Source organism: Protopterus annectens, chromosome 10.part0 (genome assembly GCF_019279795.1).
Source record: "Protopterus annectens isolate FY-2018-M chromosome 10.part0, PAN1.0, whole genome shotgun sequence".
NCBI classification, from domain to species: domain Eukaryota; kingdom Metazoa; phylum Chordata; order Ceratodontiformes; family Protopteridae; genus Protopterus; species Protopterus annectens.
In genome coordinates, this window is record NC_056744.1 from 33,896,056 (window position 1) to 33,912,391 (window position 16,336).

A 16,336-nucleotide genomic window follows, 5' to 3' on the forward strand; every position below is an offset into this window, starting at 1 on the left:
TAGTTTGTATATTTCAAAATGCTGCAAATCAAAAATATATCGTGATGAAACTTTAGACTGATACCAACTGCACCCAGGATTTTAGAGAAAGCATAAATGGCAGTTTATAGAAGCCTAGACTTTAAAAGCACTCAGGACTAATGTCTGATTCTTTAAATGTGAATTGGGTGCAGTTTCTTCTATCAGCATAATGCATTCTGTCATCCAAATCACTCAAAGGGAAAACAATTTATATGTACCTCATATGGGGGCTATACCCATTCTCCACGTCTGCTGTTATATTGTAACTCTAAATTTGCCATTGCATGTGAAATATGAGGCATGTATGGTGGCACTCGGTGTCTGTCTCTCCTTGACAAGTTTCTTGCTACATTTCTTGTGTAATATATTCAAGGCTTGGGTTTTGTCTGAAACAGAAAAGGGCCCTCAGACCTATATAGTTCCCTGGTTAAAACCATATATATATATATATATATATATATATATATATATATATATATATATATATATAAATAAATAGCTTAATAATTCAGTAGGCAAGGAATCAGACCTTTGATAATTAGTCTTCAACAGTCATTTTGCATTAGGATAAATAAGGTGACCCTTCTGCTACTCCCATTTTCAAATCTGTTTTCTAAATTTACTTGCCATTTTAGCAAGTGTCCTACAGCGTGTTATTTTTTCACTTAAAATGTCTTACAAAAGTGTTTTGGATCTTCTTATTGTTCTGAAACCTAGTCAGTGGTATCATTATGCATGCATCATTTTTTTTTACTATGAGGTGCTTTTTTCCTGTCTTCATACTGTACACTCTCTTCTTACACATCTGTTACCTTAAACTACTGTTTGGTTGAACAGCATTGAAACCTTTGAAACTATTTAAAAATCTGTATTGTGCTTATGCTCTCCTTTCTTGTAGAGTAAGCATGTTAATCGCATTTGGTTTCTACTCACTTAGCTTCTCGTGCATACTCAAAACCATTTTATTCTCCTTTCTGTACTGCATTTTTTAGCTTTACTGTCTTAAAAGGGTGATGTGTCTACAATTTGTACCACAAAATGAACAAAGCCAAGGAACACACCATCAATAATTTATTTAGTGCTTTCGTCCAATGGTATACAGGACTTCATACAAACAGCAATTAGACATCGACATTAAATATCCTGATTGGATAATCAAATTATCCTGCCATTTCCTGTTCCATCAAAATATTTAATCATTCCAAGAGTCCACAACCATGGTAACAATTCCAGACTATAAAAACAAAATATAAAAATTATATGAAAATGTTATATCAGAAATTAAGCAACAAATCATTTTTAAAAAAGCTGTTTTGCAGGGCAGCAAACTCCCTTTGCCCTCCTATTACTTATATATGCCAACTGCTTGATTACTATATCATGAGGAAAGGTAATTTTCACAGATTAGTAATTGCATATGAAAGTCTGATCACTCGCATTTAGAATGCAAACCAGATACCCCACAATATCCATGTTAGAGTCAAGCAAAAAGATTACAACTACATCATTGTAGTTCACAACATAACATTATTTCCTGGAAAATGTGCAGTGCTATGACTTATCTTCAGTCTTATTTTCTATCATGTTTAGAAATAGGGTGCGGTCCTGTTTTTTCTGACTATTTTGATCCCTAATTTTGTTGCCACTAGGACACATCAAACTGATAAGCTATGAGCTTCCCCTAGCATCAGAAGTTATTATTGGTAAGTTAAATGTGTATATTCTGTTCCAGAAAGGTAGCTACAGAAATCTAACTCAGTCTGCTCATGTGTCAGCTCAGGAAAAGCTGAAATATGTGACCACTCCAGTAGTGAAGTCTTTGTTATCATATGAAAATTGACAACTCCAGTCTAGCGAAGCTGGCATGTGTGTGTGTGTGGGGGGGGGGGGCGGGGGGCATAATTTGTAGATGCCTTTCTAATATCATTACTGAGTTTGTTCAATTATTGTCTTAAAAATGAACAGTATATCATTTTAACTGATGAATTGATATTTTTTGGGTGTTTTGATTGGTGAGTTACTCCTCCTAGCTCTCTGTCTTTCCTCTTGTAGGCTTGGCTAACTGAAATACATGAGTATGCACAACAGGATGTGGTCATCATGTTGCTAGGAAACAAGGTACGAGTCATTTCCTTTTGTTTTATTATCAGCATTTACAGTTGTTTTTATGTATTGCCTTATTTGTATCTTGCTCTAGAGTAAATGTTCAGTGTGTTTATTTTCTATGGCACATTGTAATTGCAGTAATGAGCACATTTTCCAAAACTGCATATGTAGCTTGCCAGCTAGTGCAGATGCTAATCTGGAGCTATTTACCTGACAAGGTGGGATGCATTCCTGGTGTGATGTCCAAGTAATGTGTAAAGCTAAAGAAAACTATCCTCTATATTTTTTCACTTCGTAATAAAAAATGCATTGATGTTAACTCTAATCTAATCGTGCTCTTAAATATTATTTGCAAAGTTTCATGACTATAAATAATTTAGCATGACTTGTACATTTTAAATTAGGAAAAACATGAAGTTTTAAGTGGCACCCTTCACATAACTTGCATAGCTCAAATTAAGTTTAATTTTTATCTGGTGTTACAGAAGAATCACATATACCCAGCAGAGCTTTTGGTGTGAGAATTTTTTTTTCTTGAATGGTGTAATGTTTTACTTCACTGACAAATTTGTCGCATATACTCTTATTTATGTCATGTTTAACCAGAGAGGAAAAATGTCTTTACTAAAACTAAGTGACCCATTTACTGCAGGTAGTGGTATAGATACATAGGTGATGAGTCAATGTCTGCTTACCTCTCTTAGGATGGAAGATTTGTACACAAATGCACAAGCTGCACAGACTTTTATAGAATCCATGGTGAAGCTGGGAGACTGCACAAGGGGTGTTACAAGGTCTTCAAGGGTTAAGTCAGGTGTAGAAACGGTTAACATCCCTCAAAATGACCATTGCATGCCCTCCCTTGAATGTCTGTGGGGCATGCACAAAGGAACAGTGTAAGACTATACAGAAAAAAAATAAAAAAAACTCTGATCACTACCTGTATCATATTTATGCTGCAGTCATGTACTTTCCTAGTAAAGGGAAACAAATGGAGGGCAACAGATACTGAGGTGGCTTGATGCTCATCAAATAAGAAAGTGCAAAATAACTAAAAAAATCACATTTAGCTATATGAGCAAAATAACTATTAGCAGTTAAAAGTTTTTATTACATTACTCAGGCCTTCATTGTTTGTAATCCATGGTAGAAGGCAGTTCTTTTGTGCAGAAGTCAGTACTTCAGTACATACATTTTCCTAACATTCTAATGCATGTCTAACCAACCAGAAAATTTCCTGTTTCTTCCATCCTACCTTCTTACACAGCATTTACTGTTTTGCCTAATAGCTGCCTAATTGGTTCCCGCTGTATACTACACGCTGTTTAAGTGTTGCACACCTAAGGCGGTCAGAATGTAACATGTGCATGGTGTTTGAGGCAGTGGTACTTTTCCGTTATCGGGGCAACAGCAATTTTGACATTGGTATTATAGAAACTTGATAGAAAAGATCTTAACTGTGAATGTGTGACAAACCCTTTCACCGTGGAACTGCAAGAAGCATGTTTTTTTTAAAAATGTGTGCATTGCTTCGTACTTGCAAAAGTAATATTTATTTGAAGTGATCATAAAACCCGAAGATGTTCGGTTGCAACCTGGGAGATGAAAGCAAATATACAACTGTAAATAAAGGAGAAGTCATTACTAACCAATTGATGCATGTAAAGTAAAACAAAAAGCAAATAATACCTCTCAATTGCCCAGATTTGTGCCTCATATTTTGGTCTGTGCCTCGTAAAATCCTAACCGTCATGTTTTGTACATCCGAATGGTATAATTAGAGGAATGGCATTTCAAAACCTTCAGCATGTATCAGCTGAAGTATTAAGTACCTTTTATTCTACCAACTTTCTCAGTTTTTAACTCAAATCTTAAGTTGTAAACCTCTGCCTGCCTGCCCTGTGACTACGTTTACCCTCCTTTCAGATACTAGTGACATTAGCGAAAGAGCAATCTTTGAGAGAAGCATCTGTATCATTGCACGTTTGTACGACACTTTCAGTTTGGGAATCCCTTCTGTGCTCCATACCTCTCAGCCCGTAAGACACACAAAACTGAATAAAGCCATATATAATTGGGGGGGGGGGGCAAAGGCACAAAAATACTGCTCTTACAAACATAGAAAGTTGATAGAATAACAGATTTCAGATTAGCATGAATTTCAAATCCTGATTACAGCTGTTGGCCCGATAACGGAAAAGTACCCAGGCAGTAACAGAGCAAGTCAGGCTGTGCTAGAAAACTATTTAAATTGTGCAGCATGTCTGACAGGCATGAGAGGCTTTTAAACAGATGTTCAGATGTCTGAGAGAAGCAAACAGAGTGAAATGCAAACTTTGATATTGAAAGTCTGCAGTGATCTTTAAAAGAATGTGGAACAGTTTGTTGTCACCTGTCTACTATCCCAGCTGTGGAATAAACGATGTTCAGTACAAGACAGAGGAAACCTTTATTAAAAATGCTGAAATAAACTTTTTAGTCACAGTAGTTTCACTTTGATCACATGAAGGAGGGAACACACTAATGCTAGGGCCATGGATCCCAGGATGTGCAGGACTTGCAAGCAAACGCCGACTGGTATTCTGATATGGGAATTTTAAGTACTCCAATTTGGTTAGAGAATTCTTGGCAAATCAGGTCCAACTTCCCTTGGCACATCCTCTCTTCCTTTGAGTAACTTTTGTATAAATATGAGTACAATTAAGACTTCAGTATCACTAGGCGCTCGTCCATCTGACTGAAATAAAGACTTGAAGAAATATTAAATCTTTGTAATCTACCATACCTCTCAACTGTACATATTTTCACAGAATGTCCAGACTTTTGCCTAATATTTTGGTCTGCTTTTCATAAAATTGTGGTTTTCTAGCAAATTAGTAGCAAATCATTTAAGACTGAAGTTAAAAAATATTCTCAACTGGTAGTCAGAACTCTTTGTTTCATAGCGAAGAGATGATCTGGGAGCCCATGTCATCCAAGTAACATGGGCTCCCAGATCATCTCTTCGCTATGAAACAAAGAGTTCTGACTACCAGTTGAGAATAATGAGCATCTAATTATGCTAAACTCCTTATAGTCCTCCTCAGGAATATCCAGTTTGAGCCTGGTTTGATCCTTTTCCCAGGAGGGAAAATGTTGGATGTAGGAAACCCCATACCTCAGGTGTAAAAACTATTTTCTGCAAGTTCCATAGCATACCAAGACAGAGCCATACTACACCCCAGATGGCCCAAGTTCGGACAGCAGCTAAGGCTCTGGAGCAGCTGGCATGGAGGAGGTAGTAGTGAAGTAGCTGATGTCAAAGCACACATCTTGTGGGAGGGGGCATAGCTTGGTCTATTGCATGTGGACCAAAGCACTGCAGCTAGGGACAGCATGTGTGAAAACATTCATACATCATATGTTCATAGGCAGTTATTAAGTTTGTGGTCCAGGAATCTACCACTGAGAAGCCTAACCCCATTTCCCTTTTTTCCCCCAGAGCTCCGTCCAGGTAAATGACTTGCTCAGAAATGCACAGCAGGCAAATGAAGGCTGAGGAAGTCAAGCCATGGACTATAATAGGCAGCTTCTTAACAGTTGACGGCCTTAATCCTCTGCACTAACTACCAAGTGGAACTGCAAGCCCCTGCTTATTCAAAGCAAATGTCACAGCCATAGCTATGAGGTTAGGGAATTTGTGATAACATTTTTTGAATGCACTTCAGATGACGGCATTTCCTTTTGTCTCAACTGTCACCTCCTGAGGAGAACTAATAGGTTACTGAGCTGTCATTCCTGGGAGAACAGATGAGTTGATGGGGCATTGGGAACAAAAGACTAGATGGTAGGATGCAGTTTTGGGAACATTATAACAAATGTCATATGAAGGATAGCATGTTGTATAGTGAAAGATTCTGTGCTGCCATGTACTGTAGACAGCTCTGCAGTGTAGCAGTTTAAATGGGTGACTCATTTAAGACAGTGACATTTCCTGTGATCCACAACAGCAGAGAACATGAACTTTTCTATAGCAACAGATGGCCCATATGTGCATTGTACACAGAAAGGTGTTGTAGTATGTGATACTGTACAGTATATTAGGCCTATGGAACAACAGTGTCTGATATGCAGGACCAGAACAGACCCCCACTTGCATCTTCAGTGGTCACACACAGTGCTAAGAGTAATCATGTTGTGCAGGCTACACTGCGGCAATGAAAACAGGATGTGCAGGAAAAATATTTCCAGTGAAAGACAATATGAGAGCTCTATGTTCTCACAACAGTGATCCCAGTACAGCTGTATTGCTAAACAATCACATTGTGTAGAACAGGGTGTTGGAGTAGAAGCAGCATCTCACACCTTTAAATACTATTATTGAGAGGAGCAGTACACCTTTGTAAGTGAATTATGCTGTATTTGAACTTTGGCAAGGGTGGACCTCTTCCTTACTGGTTAACTTGATGTGGTATAGAGGCTTGTCACAGTGTAAGACTGCTACTAAATGCCAGTTAAAATTGTGTGTGGAAGTCTGAGTTCTAAAACCCTAAACAGAAAGCTGGCCACATGACAGCATGGTGCTATGAGACACTGTACAACCAAAGGTTAAACTGATTTGTGTACTAAGTGGTGTATGTACTGCCTTCTAGATGGATGGGGCATGATGAATGACTGCAGGAGGTGGGGTACCATTGACAATGGAGTGCAGCAGCATGATGCCTTAATATGCAGTTTAAAAAATCTGGCTCCATCCATGACTGGAACAGAATAAAGATGACTGCAGGTGTCATAAATAAACTGAGGCATCCAGCTTTACATTTGTATTTATCCATGTTATAGTTTATTCATCTTGTAGTGAAATAAAGTTTAAATAGTGAGTGATATTTAATAAATTTCACACAAATAAAATATTGTTGAGGGATAAGCATCATTAACCAGAAGCAAAATAATTTTGCAGCTATAATTACTCCCAAGGAATACATCCCTTTAGCATTTTTTAAACTTTTTTTACACCTACATTTTCAGAAGGGTGTGTGTGCCTTTCAGCTCATTAGAGAGTTTGTCCCTTTAAGATGGCCTTATTGTACAGAATACCATTATAGTCACAATTACTTTGATTCTTGGTCTGACTCATACCTCTCAACTGTACAGATTTTCACAGAATGTATAGATGTTTGCCTCATATTTTGGTGTGTTCCTCCTAAAATCTGTACTTTTCTGGCAAATAGCTGAGGATTGAAGTCATTAAATAATGACAAACATTTGAGTTTAAGACTCCACATCCTTCAGAAAATTCATATGAATGCAAAACCTATTATTCTATCAATGTTCTAAGCTTGTAAAGAGCAGTGTTTAAAATCTGTCCGTATTTGTCCCCCCCCCCCCCATCATTTCAGGCTTTGTCCAGATTCTTTGCTCTAAGAGTTTGAGAGGTACTAGAAGAAAATGGCCATTGCCTTGACATCTAGGTCTTATTGGGAACACAGCAAAACTAATGTGTGCCATTGGGGCAGGGCTTTTATTATGGAAAGTGAGCTGGTGAAAGTAGAAATTAACTAAAAGAAATGTTAACTTTTAACGCATTGTTCAACAACTTTGAAGTTACATAGTACTGTTCAAAAATATAGATAAAATACTGAAATTAACATTTTTTTTAAGTATTGTTTGCAGCATTCTTGTTATAATATTAGATGAACAGGAGGCATTTACACTGAACTTGCTGGATGGGTAAGCTATTGGTTGTTGCCATACTGGTTGGGGGGTAGAGAGGAATTTTAGAGGTAGATATGAAGAATAATGCTGTACTTAAGTTTTACAACATCTCTGTAGTAGTTGATCATTCCTGCAAAGTGTTATTGTTTGAAAATGAAAGGCAACCCTAACGCAAAACCTAGAAATTGTATCATGAAAGTGAAGAAGTAGTTCTGCATTATTAAACAGAATTAAATGTGTCTTCTGTGTTCTGCAGGCTGACATGAGTAATGAGAGAGTAGTCAAACAAGATGATGGTGAAAGACTGGCCCGGGTAAGTGCTTTAAACTTTAATTTGAGAAATTACATTTTTTATAAAACTACATAAAGAGAGTGTAGGAAAACCTAGCATTTCTGGAGAGGGTTCAGTGAGAAGTGACAAGTACAGACTGTCACTGTCACCTATTCATGTGTTTGAATCAAAAGGACCTATAAACACTCTGTTTCATGCGATCCTCCTTCAATAATAACATTCTCATTACACTATGCATGTTTAAGTCTGCTGTTTCATGCATTCCAGGGTTTGATTCCTCAGCTTCCATCTGCTTAACTGTGTCAATTTCAGCAAATCACTTACCCAAACAATGCTCCAGGTCTGCCTCTGAAAAAGGTGCAAGTTACTCCGTGCACTAACCCAATTAATAAATACAAGTGCAAATACAAAAACAAATAAATTCAATGAATCTGACTTAACAGTATGGGCACTCTGATGTAAATTACTGTGTCTTATGTATGTCCCCATAACGATTAACATACCTCTCCGCTTTCCAGATATTTGCCTAATATTTTAGTCTGTTCCTCATAAAATTTTATGATATGCTTTTCTAAAAAACTGAGAATTGAAGTCACAAGACAATGACAAACATTTGAATTTCAGACTTCATATGCATCAGAAAATATATGCTAATGCAAAACATGTTATTCTAGCACCTTTCTAAATCTGTATGCGCAATATTTAAAATCTGTCCCTGATTTTGAGCTTTTGTATCCCCCATTATGTTTGGCTCTGTCCAGGTTTTTTAGACATACCTCTCAACCTCTTAGCTCAAGAAATCTGTGCAAAGCCTAAAATAATGGGGGGGGGGCAAGTCACAAAAATAAGGTCAGATTTTAAATGTTGCTCTTATAAAATTAGAAACTTGCTAGAATAACAGGATTTGTATTAGCATGCATTTTTTGAATGGTGTGAAGTTTGAAACTCAAATTTATGTCATTATTTAGTGACTTCGACCTTCAATGATTTGCCAGAGAACAAAAAATGTATGAAGAACAGACTAAAAAAGAGGTAAAAATCTGGACATTTTACAAAAAACTGGACAGTTGAGATGTATGTTCTTGCACTAAGAAGTCTAAAGCTGTGGTGCTTAAGTACACTATACTGAAGCTACTAATGTCCAGTGATATAACCAATCATGAATGTTTTAGAGGAAAAAGTAGGATTTCTGTTTATTTTCTATAAACTTTGTAAACAGTTACACAGAGATGTACACATGGCATTTCCCTCATGGTCTGTGTAACCAGGGGGATAGGCAGGAATGGTGTTCTGTGCCTGTTTAAATGTATTAGCAAATACATTTAGTAGCTATAGTACTAATGCCACTTCTGTTACTCTATATCCTCACAGAGTCTACTAACCTGAATGTTATGTTCTTTTCTTGAAGCCATGCTCATTTGCTGTGACATTATATTACGTTCTTTTCTTGAAGCCATGCTCATTTGCTGTGACATTATATTATGTTCTTTTCTTGAAGTCATGCTCATTTGCTGTGACATTATATTATGTTCTTTTCTTGAAGCCATGCTCATTTGCTGTGACATCGTATTATGTTCTTTTCTTGAAGCCATGCTCATTTGTTGTGGCATCATATTATGTTCTTTTCTTGAAGCCATGCTCATTTGCTGCGACATCAGTCTTTTGCCAGCAGGTTACTGTAATGTCCTACTTGGAATATAGTCATATGCTCAGATTAAATGATCACATGTCACAGTTGCTCAGACGTGACAGCTTGAGTTACCAGGTACTTGTGACAAAGTTGTTTGGTTCAAGTATAAGCAAAACTGTACTATTTATTTCTTAGTATTTAGTCAGTGATTCACTCTCTCAGCCAGCTTGGAGAAAGAGTAAAACAGGTTTTACACTGCCATCAAGGTTGTTCCTTATCCAAAGTGTAATGATCACAAAGTTAAAATAAAAAGTGCAGGGATGGGACAAAGTTCCCCTTGTGTGGGTACAGTGGGGATTACTCCTGCAAAAAAAAAAAAATAATAATATTTTTATATGTTTCACTGACTTGTATTATACCATGCTCATGATACACACTTGGATGTGTCAAGAAGTCATTATGGGTCCTGGCAGAACAGTATCCTATTCTTTCAAAGACAGAAGTAGCATGAGTAATCAGAATGTTCAAGAGCAAGAATTATTTTCCTTATTTTTGTTAATCAAAATATATTAGAAGACCAGTACTAGTGTTGGCGGATAAACATTGTTAGGAAGACAAGCTGCACTGTGAAATTAGTGAATGAATGAAATGCTTTAAAGCATCAATCCTATTGGATACAAGAATAGACATGTGAAACATGGCTTTGCAAATAAAAGAGCTACTGGGATTAGTTGACTTTGTTAAACTGGTAGGGGAATTGTAAAGCATATACCCCACTTTATGCCATCAATGTTTAGAAGAACAGAAGCTGCTGTTAAAAATGGATAATTAGTAGGGCATATAAAATGTTGGATAACTATAAGAATCAGTGAGAGGAGAAAAGATTGGGAAGAGAGAATGGAAAGGTAGTTTACAAAGGTAATGGAATGACATCTGTATGGCTTCCAAGTATGGAACAACATCTGGAGGGCAGTGGGCATTTTCTTGCACCTCAGACAGTACTGGATCTTGAACCACTGGCTTTCACTGTAGTGCAGTTTGCCTTACAGACAAGATTAGAAGACTAACCCTTACTTGATTTATGTTGATCAAATGTGGTCCTTTATTTATAATATGGGCTGGGTCCTTACTCTGATTGCATTGTCTAGATTTCTCAATAAACAAATTGCCTATATTATTTCTAAGAGAAGATGCATACATATGTAAGTGTACTAATGACTTCCTGTGTCTGAGGATGGGTAGGTGTTGTTGCCAAAGTAGTGCTGTTTTCTGCAGTTTAGCAGTAGTGGAAAATGTTAATTTTTGGAATTTTACAAGTTGGCAGTAAATCTATCTGACTCAAGTACCCAATTTGATCTAAAGGACTCAATATGCTTTTCAGGCTGGGACATTTTAGAGGTGCTCTGAAAAACTCTGCAATAATAAAATTATCTAGCCACAAGAATATTAGTTACTTAGTATAAGAAGCCATATATGTCTATCTTGTATATGAACCAAACAAATGATAAGAACATGATGTCCGTCTACAAATACTTCAAAAATAAAGGCAGACCTGCAGTAACATGCCAAATCATGACGACTAAAACCAAAAACAGATTATAACCACCACTGAAAAGAATTTATTGATGTTAAGTACTTTAGTACAACAGCACTAACAGACTTCCACAGAACTAAAAACTCATGATTTCACTTCCTTTCTCCCTGGTCAATCATGTGACTCAGTTTTCAAAATTGAAATACTTATAAAAGAGTTGTAGAACCATTTGCAGCCTAAAACCTATTAATCTTATTCATAAATACAATCTAAAAGCATATTTCCAGCATGCATTTAATATTAATGTGTTCATTCAGTCCTGGCTCACTGTCTGCACTGAAACTCAGTTACCGCTGAAGTGCTTTTTTTGTCTCTAATTTATTTTTGAAATCTCCACACCTTCTCTCTATTTCTACATGGTCAATGACAAGAAAGGTTTCTTAATTTTTTTCATACAGTAGAGTTCCTGTAAAAGGCATTGTTTACATCAATATTTTTAGTGGTATAAATATGCTCAGGCATATGATGGTTCCAGTCTTCATTTTGTCTTTCTTACATAGAAGCATCACAGATAGAGCACTTAGCTACATAAACCACTCACACTGAATTATGGTTATGTAGAAATTGCTTTACTTCAGTTACTTACTCAGTAAGGTCTAGGTTCTCGCCTTCAGACTTTTCATCCTTTGTTAAGCTTTTGCATACAGTTGTTGTGGGTAGGCAAGTTTTTCAGTAATATTATTTTAGGTGATGTGAGGTCAGATATTACCTTAACTAAAATGCCTAGAGAGAGCACTAGGTCTAGGAGACTGAAAGATCTGAAGATTCCATCACCACTGAAGTAAAATTCAACTGCAGTTAGCGGTAGAAGGATTTTTTTCTTGGCGGCAATGCTTTACACTCCCCATGTAGGAGATTGCACCCTGCTTTCTATGTAAGAAGGAATGATACAGCAGTCCCTTGGATGTAAATGAAAGTCTCTCCATCTATTACCCCCCCCCCCCCGAGAAAGTTACAAGTCAATCAGTTAGCCATAAAACATAATGTAAACACATAGTGTTTAGCCAGTGGATTATTTGGGTTGAAACTTGTCAGAGCACATAAAATACTTTTTTTCCTAATACAGGTTTGCATTAAGTAACCCAAACAAATTAGTAGTGTTTAGCTAGCCCTACATAACTTTATGGTTTGAGTGAGAGCCAGAAAAATGTTTAGATATTAAACTGCTTTCTTAGTTTTGAACTTAGCAATTAGAAATTCAGTATTTAGATAACCTAAAAGGGTGAATAAAATCCCCATAGGCTGCTTAACTTGAAAACTGCTTTACTAGTGCTCACATGACCTCTGCTATGAATCCGGTTTCTTTGGCAATCAGACATACTAAATTACTGCAAGCGCCTTCTGTGTGGAGTCTGCATGTCCTCCCCGCGGTTGGGTGGGCATTCAGAAGACATGCGTAAATGGGCATACCTTAGTTGAAGGTTGAATGTCGAGCTGGCACCTCGGCATTCATGAAAATCTATTGCCAATCATTAGCAGTTCCGCTGTGGCGACCCCTAACCGGGAAAAGCCGAAAGACAAACAACAACAACAACTACATAATAAAACCAAGTAATTTCTTCAAGCTATTGATTAGGAAGAAAATCTGTTACTTTTCTACAAGAGTAATCTCTATGAAACAGATTTTGCCAGCACTGTTGTTTGACAGTTAACAAAAAACAAAATAGTATAGTAAACATTAAACTAATTTGTCTTTTGTCATAACTTTGGTGAAAAATGTAATATGTGTTATTGGAACACTCACTTCTTTGTTCTTCTCAAATAAATGTCCTGCATTTTCACAGATCAGTTCCACACTTGTTCAGAGATAGCAAAATAAATATTCACAAATCACAGTTTGTGTTTATCTTGGTGTACTGCTACATCTTCCACTTCCATATTATTAGATTGTACTTTGTTGGCATCTTTATTGCCATTATTTCCACAACTGAATTCAGATAAACAGAGAAATAAAATAAATGTAAAAATGTATTACATACATTTCAGATTTGTAGTATTGTTCTCATAATTTAACATTTTGCATTGTTTGACTTCCAGATACCATAAATGCACAACTCTGACTACAAGTTATTGATGCCCCTTTGTAGAAGATGGGATATACAAGATATACAAGACATTTTTAATTCACTTTTTGGATAGATATTCAGTAGATGTTTTTGATGTATTTTCTGGTAATAATAAATTATTTTTTTTCAGTACAGCTGTTGGATTTGTCCTTTTCATTCTTCCTCAACACATGGGTTCAAATCCGATCCAGGGATCCGAATCGGCCACATACTCTAAATTTTGGATCTAATGCTCAAGCTCCTCCCTCTACCCATAATGCCTCAGTCCAACCCCAGTACCTCAGATCTCTTTTACCATCATTGTGCTCAGATGCAGGTTCCTCTCTCAAGCAAGAAATTCATGAATTCTTGTGAGTTTTTCTATATTTTTATTAAAATTTTCTTCTAAATCTGTTCTCATCTTACTTTCCTATCCTCCCTCTTAGCTTTCATAACGTTAGAATTTGTACTGCTTTTTTATGGTAGTTGTTTCATACCATAGTTGGTATTTCTTTTTCCTATTCCCTTTAAACAGAATATTGTTTCTAGATCACCATAGTTATCTTTTCCCCTTTTCCTTTCTACCAAAACAACAAAAAAGATTATTTTTCTGCTAGTTTTTTTAGTGTACTGCTTTTGGTTGTTACTACTCTACCTACTTTTCCTGTCATGTCTGAAAATGTAACAGACTTTAAGAAATGCACTTCTTGCTAGTATAAAATCCCAAACTCAGATGCCCAGAAGGCTTGTGTTTATTGTCTCAGAGCCGGCCTCTTGGATACCAGCTGCAGCATGTTCCACCTTTAATCCAAGGGCTCTGGCTGACTGACACCACAAATTGATCTAGAAAGTCCTACTTCCTGCTGCTATAACTGCATCTTCTGGGGCTCAAACCCTGCCAGATCTCCTATGTCTGCTCCCTCAAAGCACAGAAAATACTCCCCACCAAAGTCCCCTAGAACTTCGTCGGAGACACGGGCTAAGATCTGAAAATCCTCAGATTTGATCTTCAGATCTGAAATCATCAGATCCAAAATCTTCATATCCGATAATTATATCGACTAGTCCTATAGCACCTACCTTGGATCCCAGACTCTTGGATCTGAAGCCTGGCACCTCTCATAGAGATCAAACACCAAAAGATCTGATGAAGGGTTATACCCGAAAGCGCTCATTTTGGATTTTTATCTTTGATACTGTGGAATTTTATCAGCCGGAATTTTATCTGATACGTTTTATTAAACAACCTTGGAATATAGCAGTGTCCTGTCACGATTTATTTTGGTATTACTTTGTCTTATCGTGCAGACGGGACTTTGGTGAGGTACCAGACTTTCTTTGTTGATAGAGATCAAACACCAGAGTATTTACTAAACCCAATTTCTCCTACTCTGCATTCTCCATTTGTAGAGACTCCAGTGAAACATTCAAGGCCACAATCCACCACATTCTCCAGGTCCTCCAGAAGTTTATCAGAAGTGGATATGGATAAGATTATATGAAAATTTCTCAGAGCTCAGATCCAGATTAGGGTCATACTGACTCCACCCCCTATTTGATCGGTATGCTTTCCAACTATGTCTCACACTGTTCTCTCTTCTTCTCTGATCTCTCCCACTATTTCAGAGCCCTGGGATCTAAAAACCCAGAGAGAGCTGGAGTTGTATCTGAAAATAATATGGCATCCCTGACTAGTTTTGCTCTGATACCTAAATATCAGAACAAGTCCCAGAGCTGAAGTGTCAGCATCAGATCTGTGGGGACAGGTCAACTCCAGTGTTATTAGATCCATTCTTGCCCCTCAGAGCCTTTGCCCTAAACAGAGTGTGGCTCCATCCTTATGGCATGTATCCAACAGGAGTCATGATCTGCCTGTACCGGAAGCTTCATCCTCCAGTGCAGTTGATCATGGCTTCTCTGGGTCCGTCTGCCTTTGAGGTCATAGAAAGGGCTTTTTCTCTCTCTAGAGAGCTGCATTCTCATTCTTTGGATCCAGTTCCTATCCCCTCTTCAGTGCTGAGCTCTGAGTCAATCAAGCTTACTCCACAGGGACAGCCAGTTCCAACTAGTTTCCAAGCAGTTCCTATAGTAGAACTCCCCTCACTTCAGATACCTCCTCCGGCCATCCCCCAGAGGAGATCCATCGGAGGAGGAGGATATGCAAGAGGAGGCAAATAGATTCCCCGCTAGAGTCTCTCATGGAGGATACCAGTTTTGTTGAAGGAGAAGAGTCCCCCAGATCACCACCAAATGATACCTGTTTTGGAGAAATATTAGAGATTTTTCAGATAAAAGGGTGGTTGGCCTTCCAAAAATCCCTCTCCAGAGGAATCAGTGTTTTTGGAAGCTTCTGTTTCTGGTCCATATGTATCTTGGGTTACCCCTCCCCCCCAGCAGATGCCTTCATTGATATGGTCAAGCCCATCCCAAAGAAACCTGATAAATTTTTATCTCCCCCCAAGCATAGACCCTACTGGAGCAAAGGAGTCCCAGTAGATGCTGTGGTGGTGGTGGTGGCAGCAGCCACTATGCAGCAGAGCTGTTCTCTCCATCCACCAACAGGGAGTCTTTCCCTCTGTGATCTTCACCTTGAAGTCTCTTAATTACTGGTACTTTTCATGAGTCTACAGATAAATTTGGCCAAGGAGCTATCAAATACTCTCTGAGTCCATGTCTGCAGAAGATTTCAAAAGAACATAATCTCATTTGGCCACTCAATTGTCAGTTTCCAACACTTCCATGAGGTTGATCTCACAAACAACTGAAGGCACCTCAGGAGCTGCCAGTTCAGGCATTGCCATGGGGAGACATGCCTGGATGCAACTATGCAATTTTGTGGATCCCTTTGTGTTGTCCTTCATCAACCCCCCCCCCCCCATTGATGGCATGTCCTTATTTGGTCCATCTGTAAAAGAGACATGTACCTGCAGTGAACAAGAAGGAAAGACTCTGCC

General features: G+C 37.8%; 1 protein-coding gene across 3 annotated transcripts in view; it reads left to right on the forward strand.

Moving 5' to 3' along the window:
* Positions 1 to 16,336, forward strand: part of RAB37 (RAB37, member RAS oncogene family) — a 2,500,291-nt gene that overhangs the window by 2,356,654 nt on the left and 127,301 nt on the right. For all 3 annotated transcript variants that reach the window (XM_044084985.1, XM_044084984.1, XM_044084986.1), the window contains 2 exons: positions 2,074 to 2,139; positions 8,078 to 8,134. In XM_044084985.1, coding sequence (XP_043940920.1) covers positions 2,074 to 2,139; positions 8,078 to 8,134 — 123 coding nt within the window. The remainder of the gene's footprint in view (positions 1 to 2,073; positions 2,140 to 8,077; positions 8,135 to 16,336) is intronic.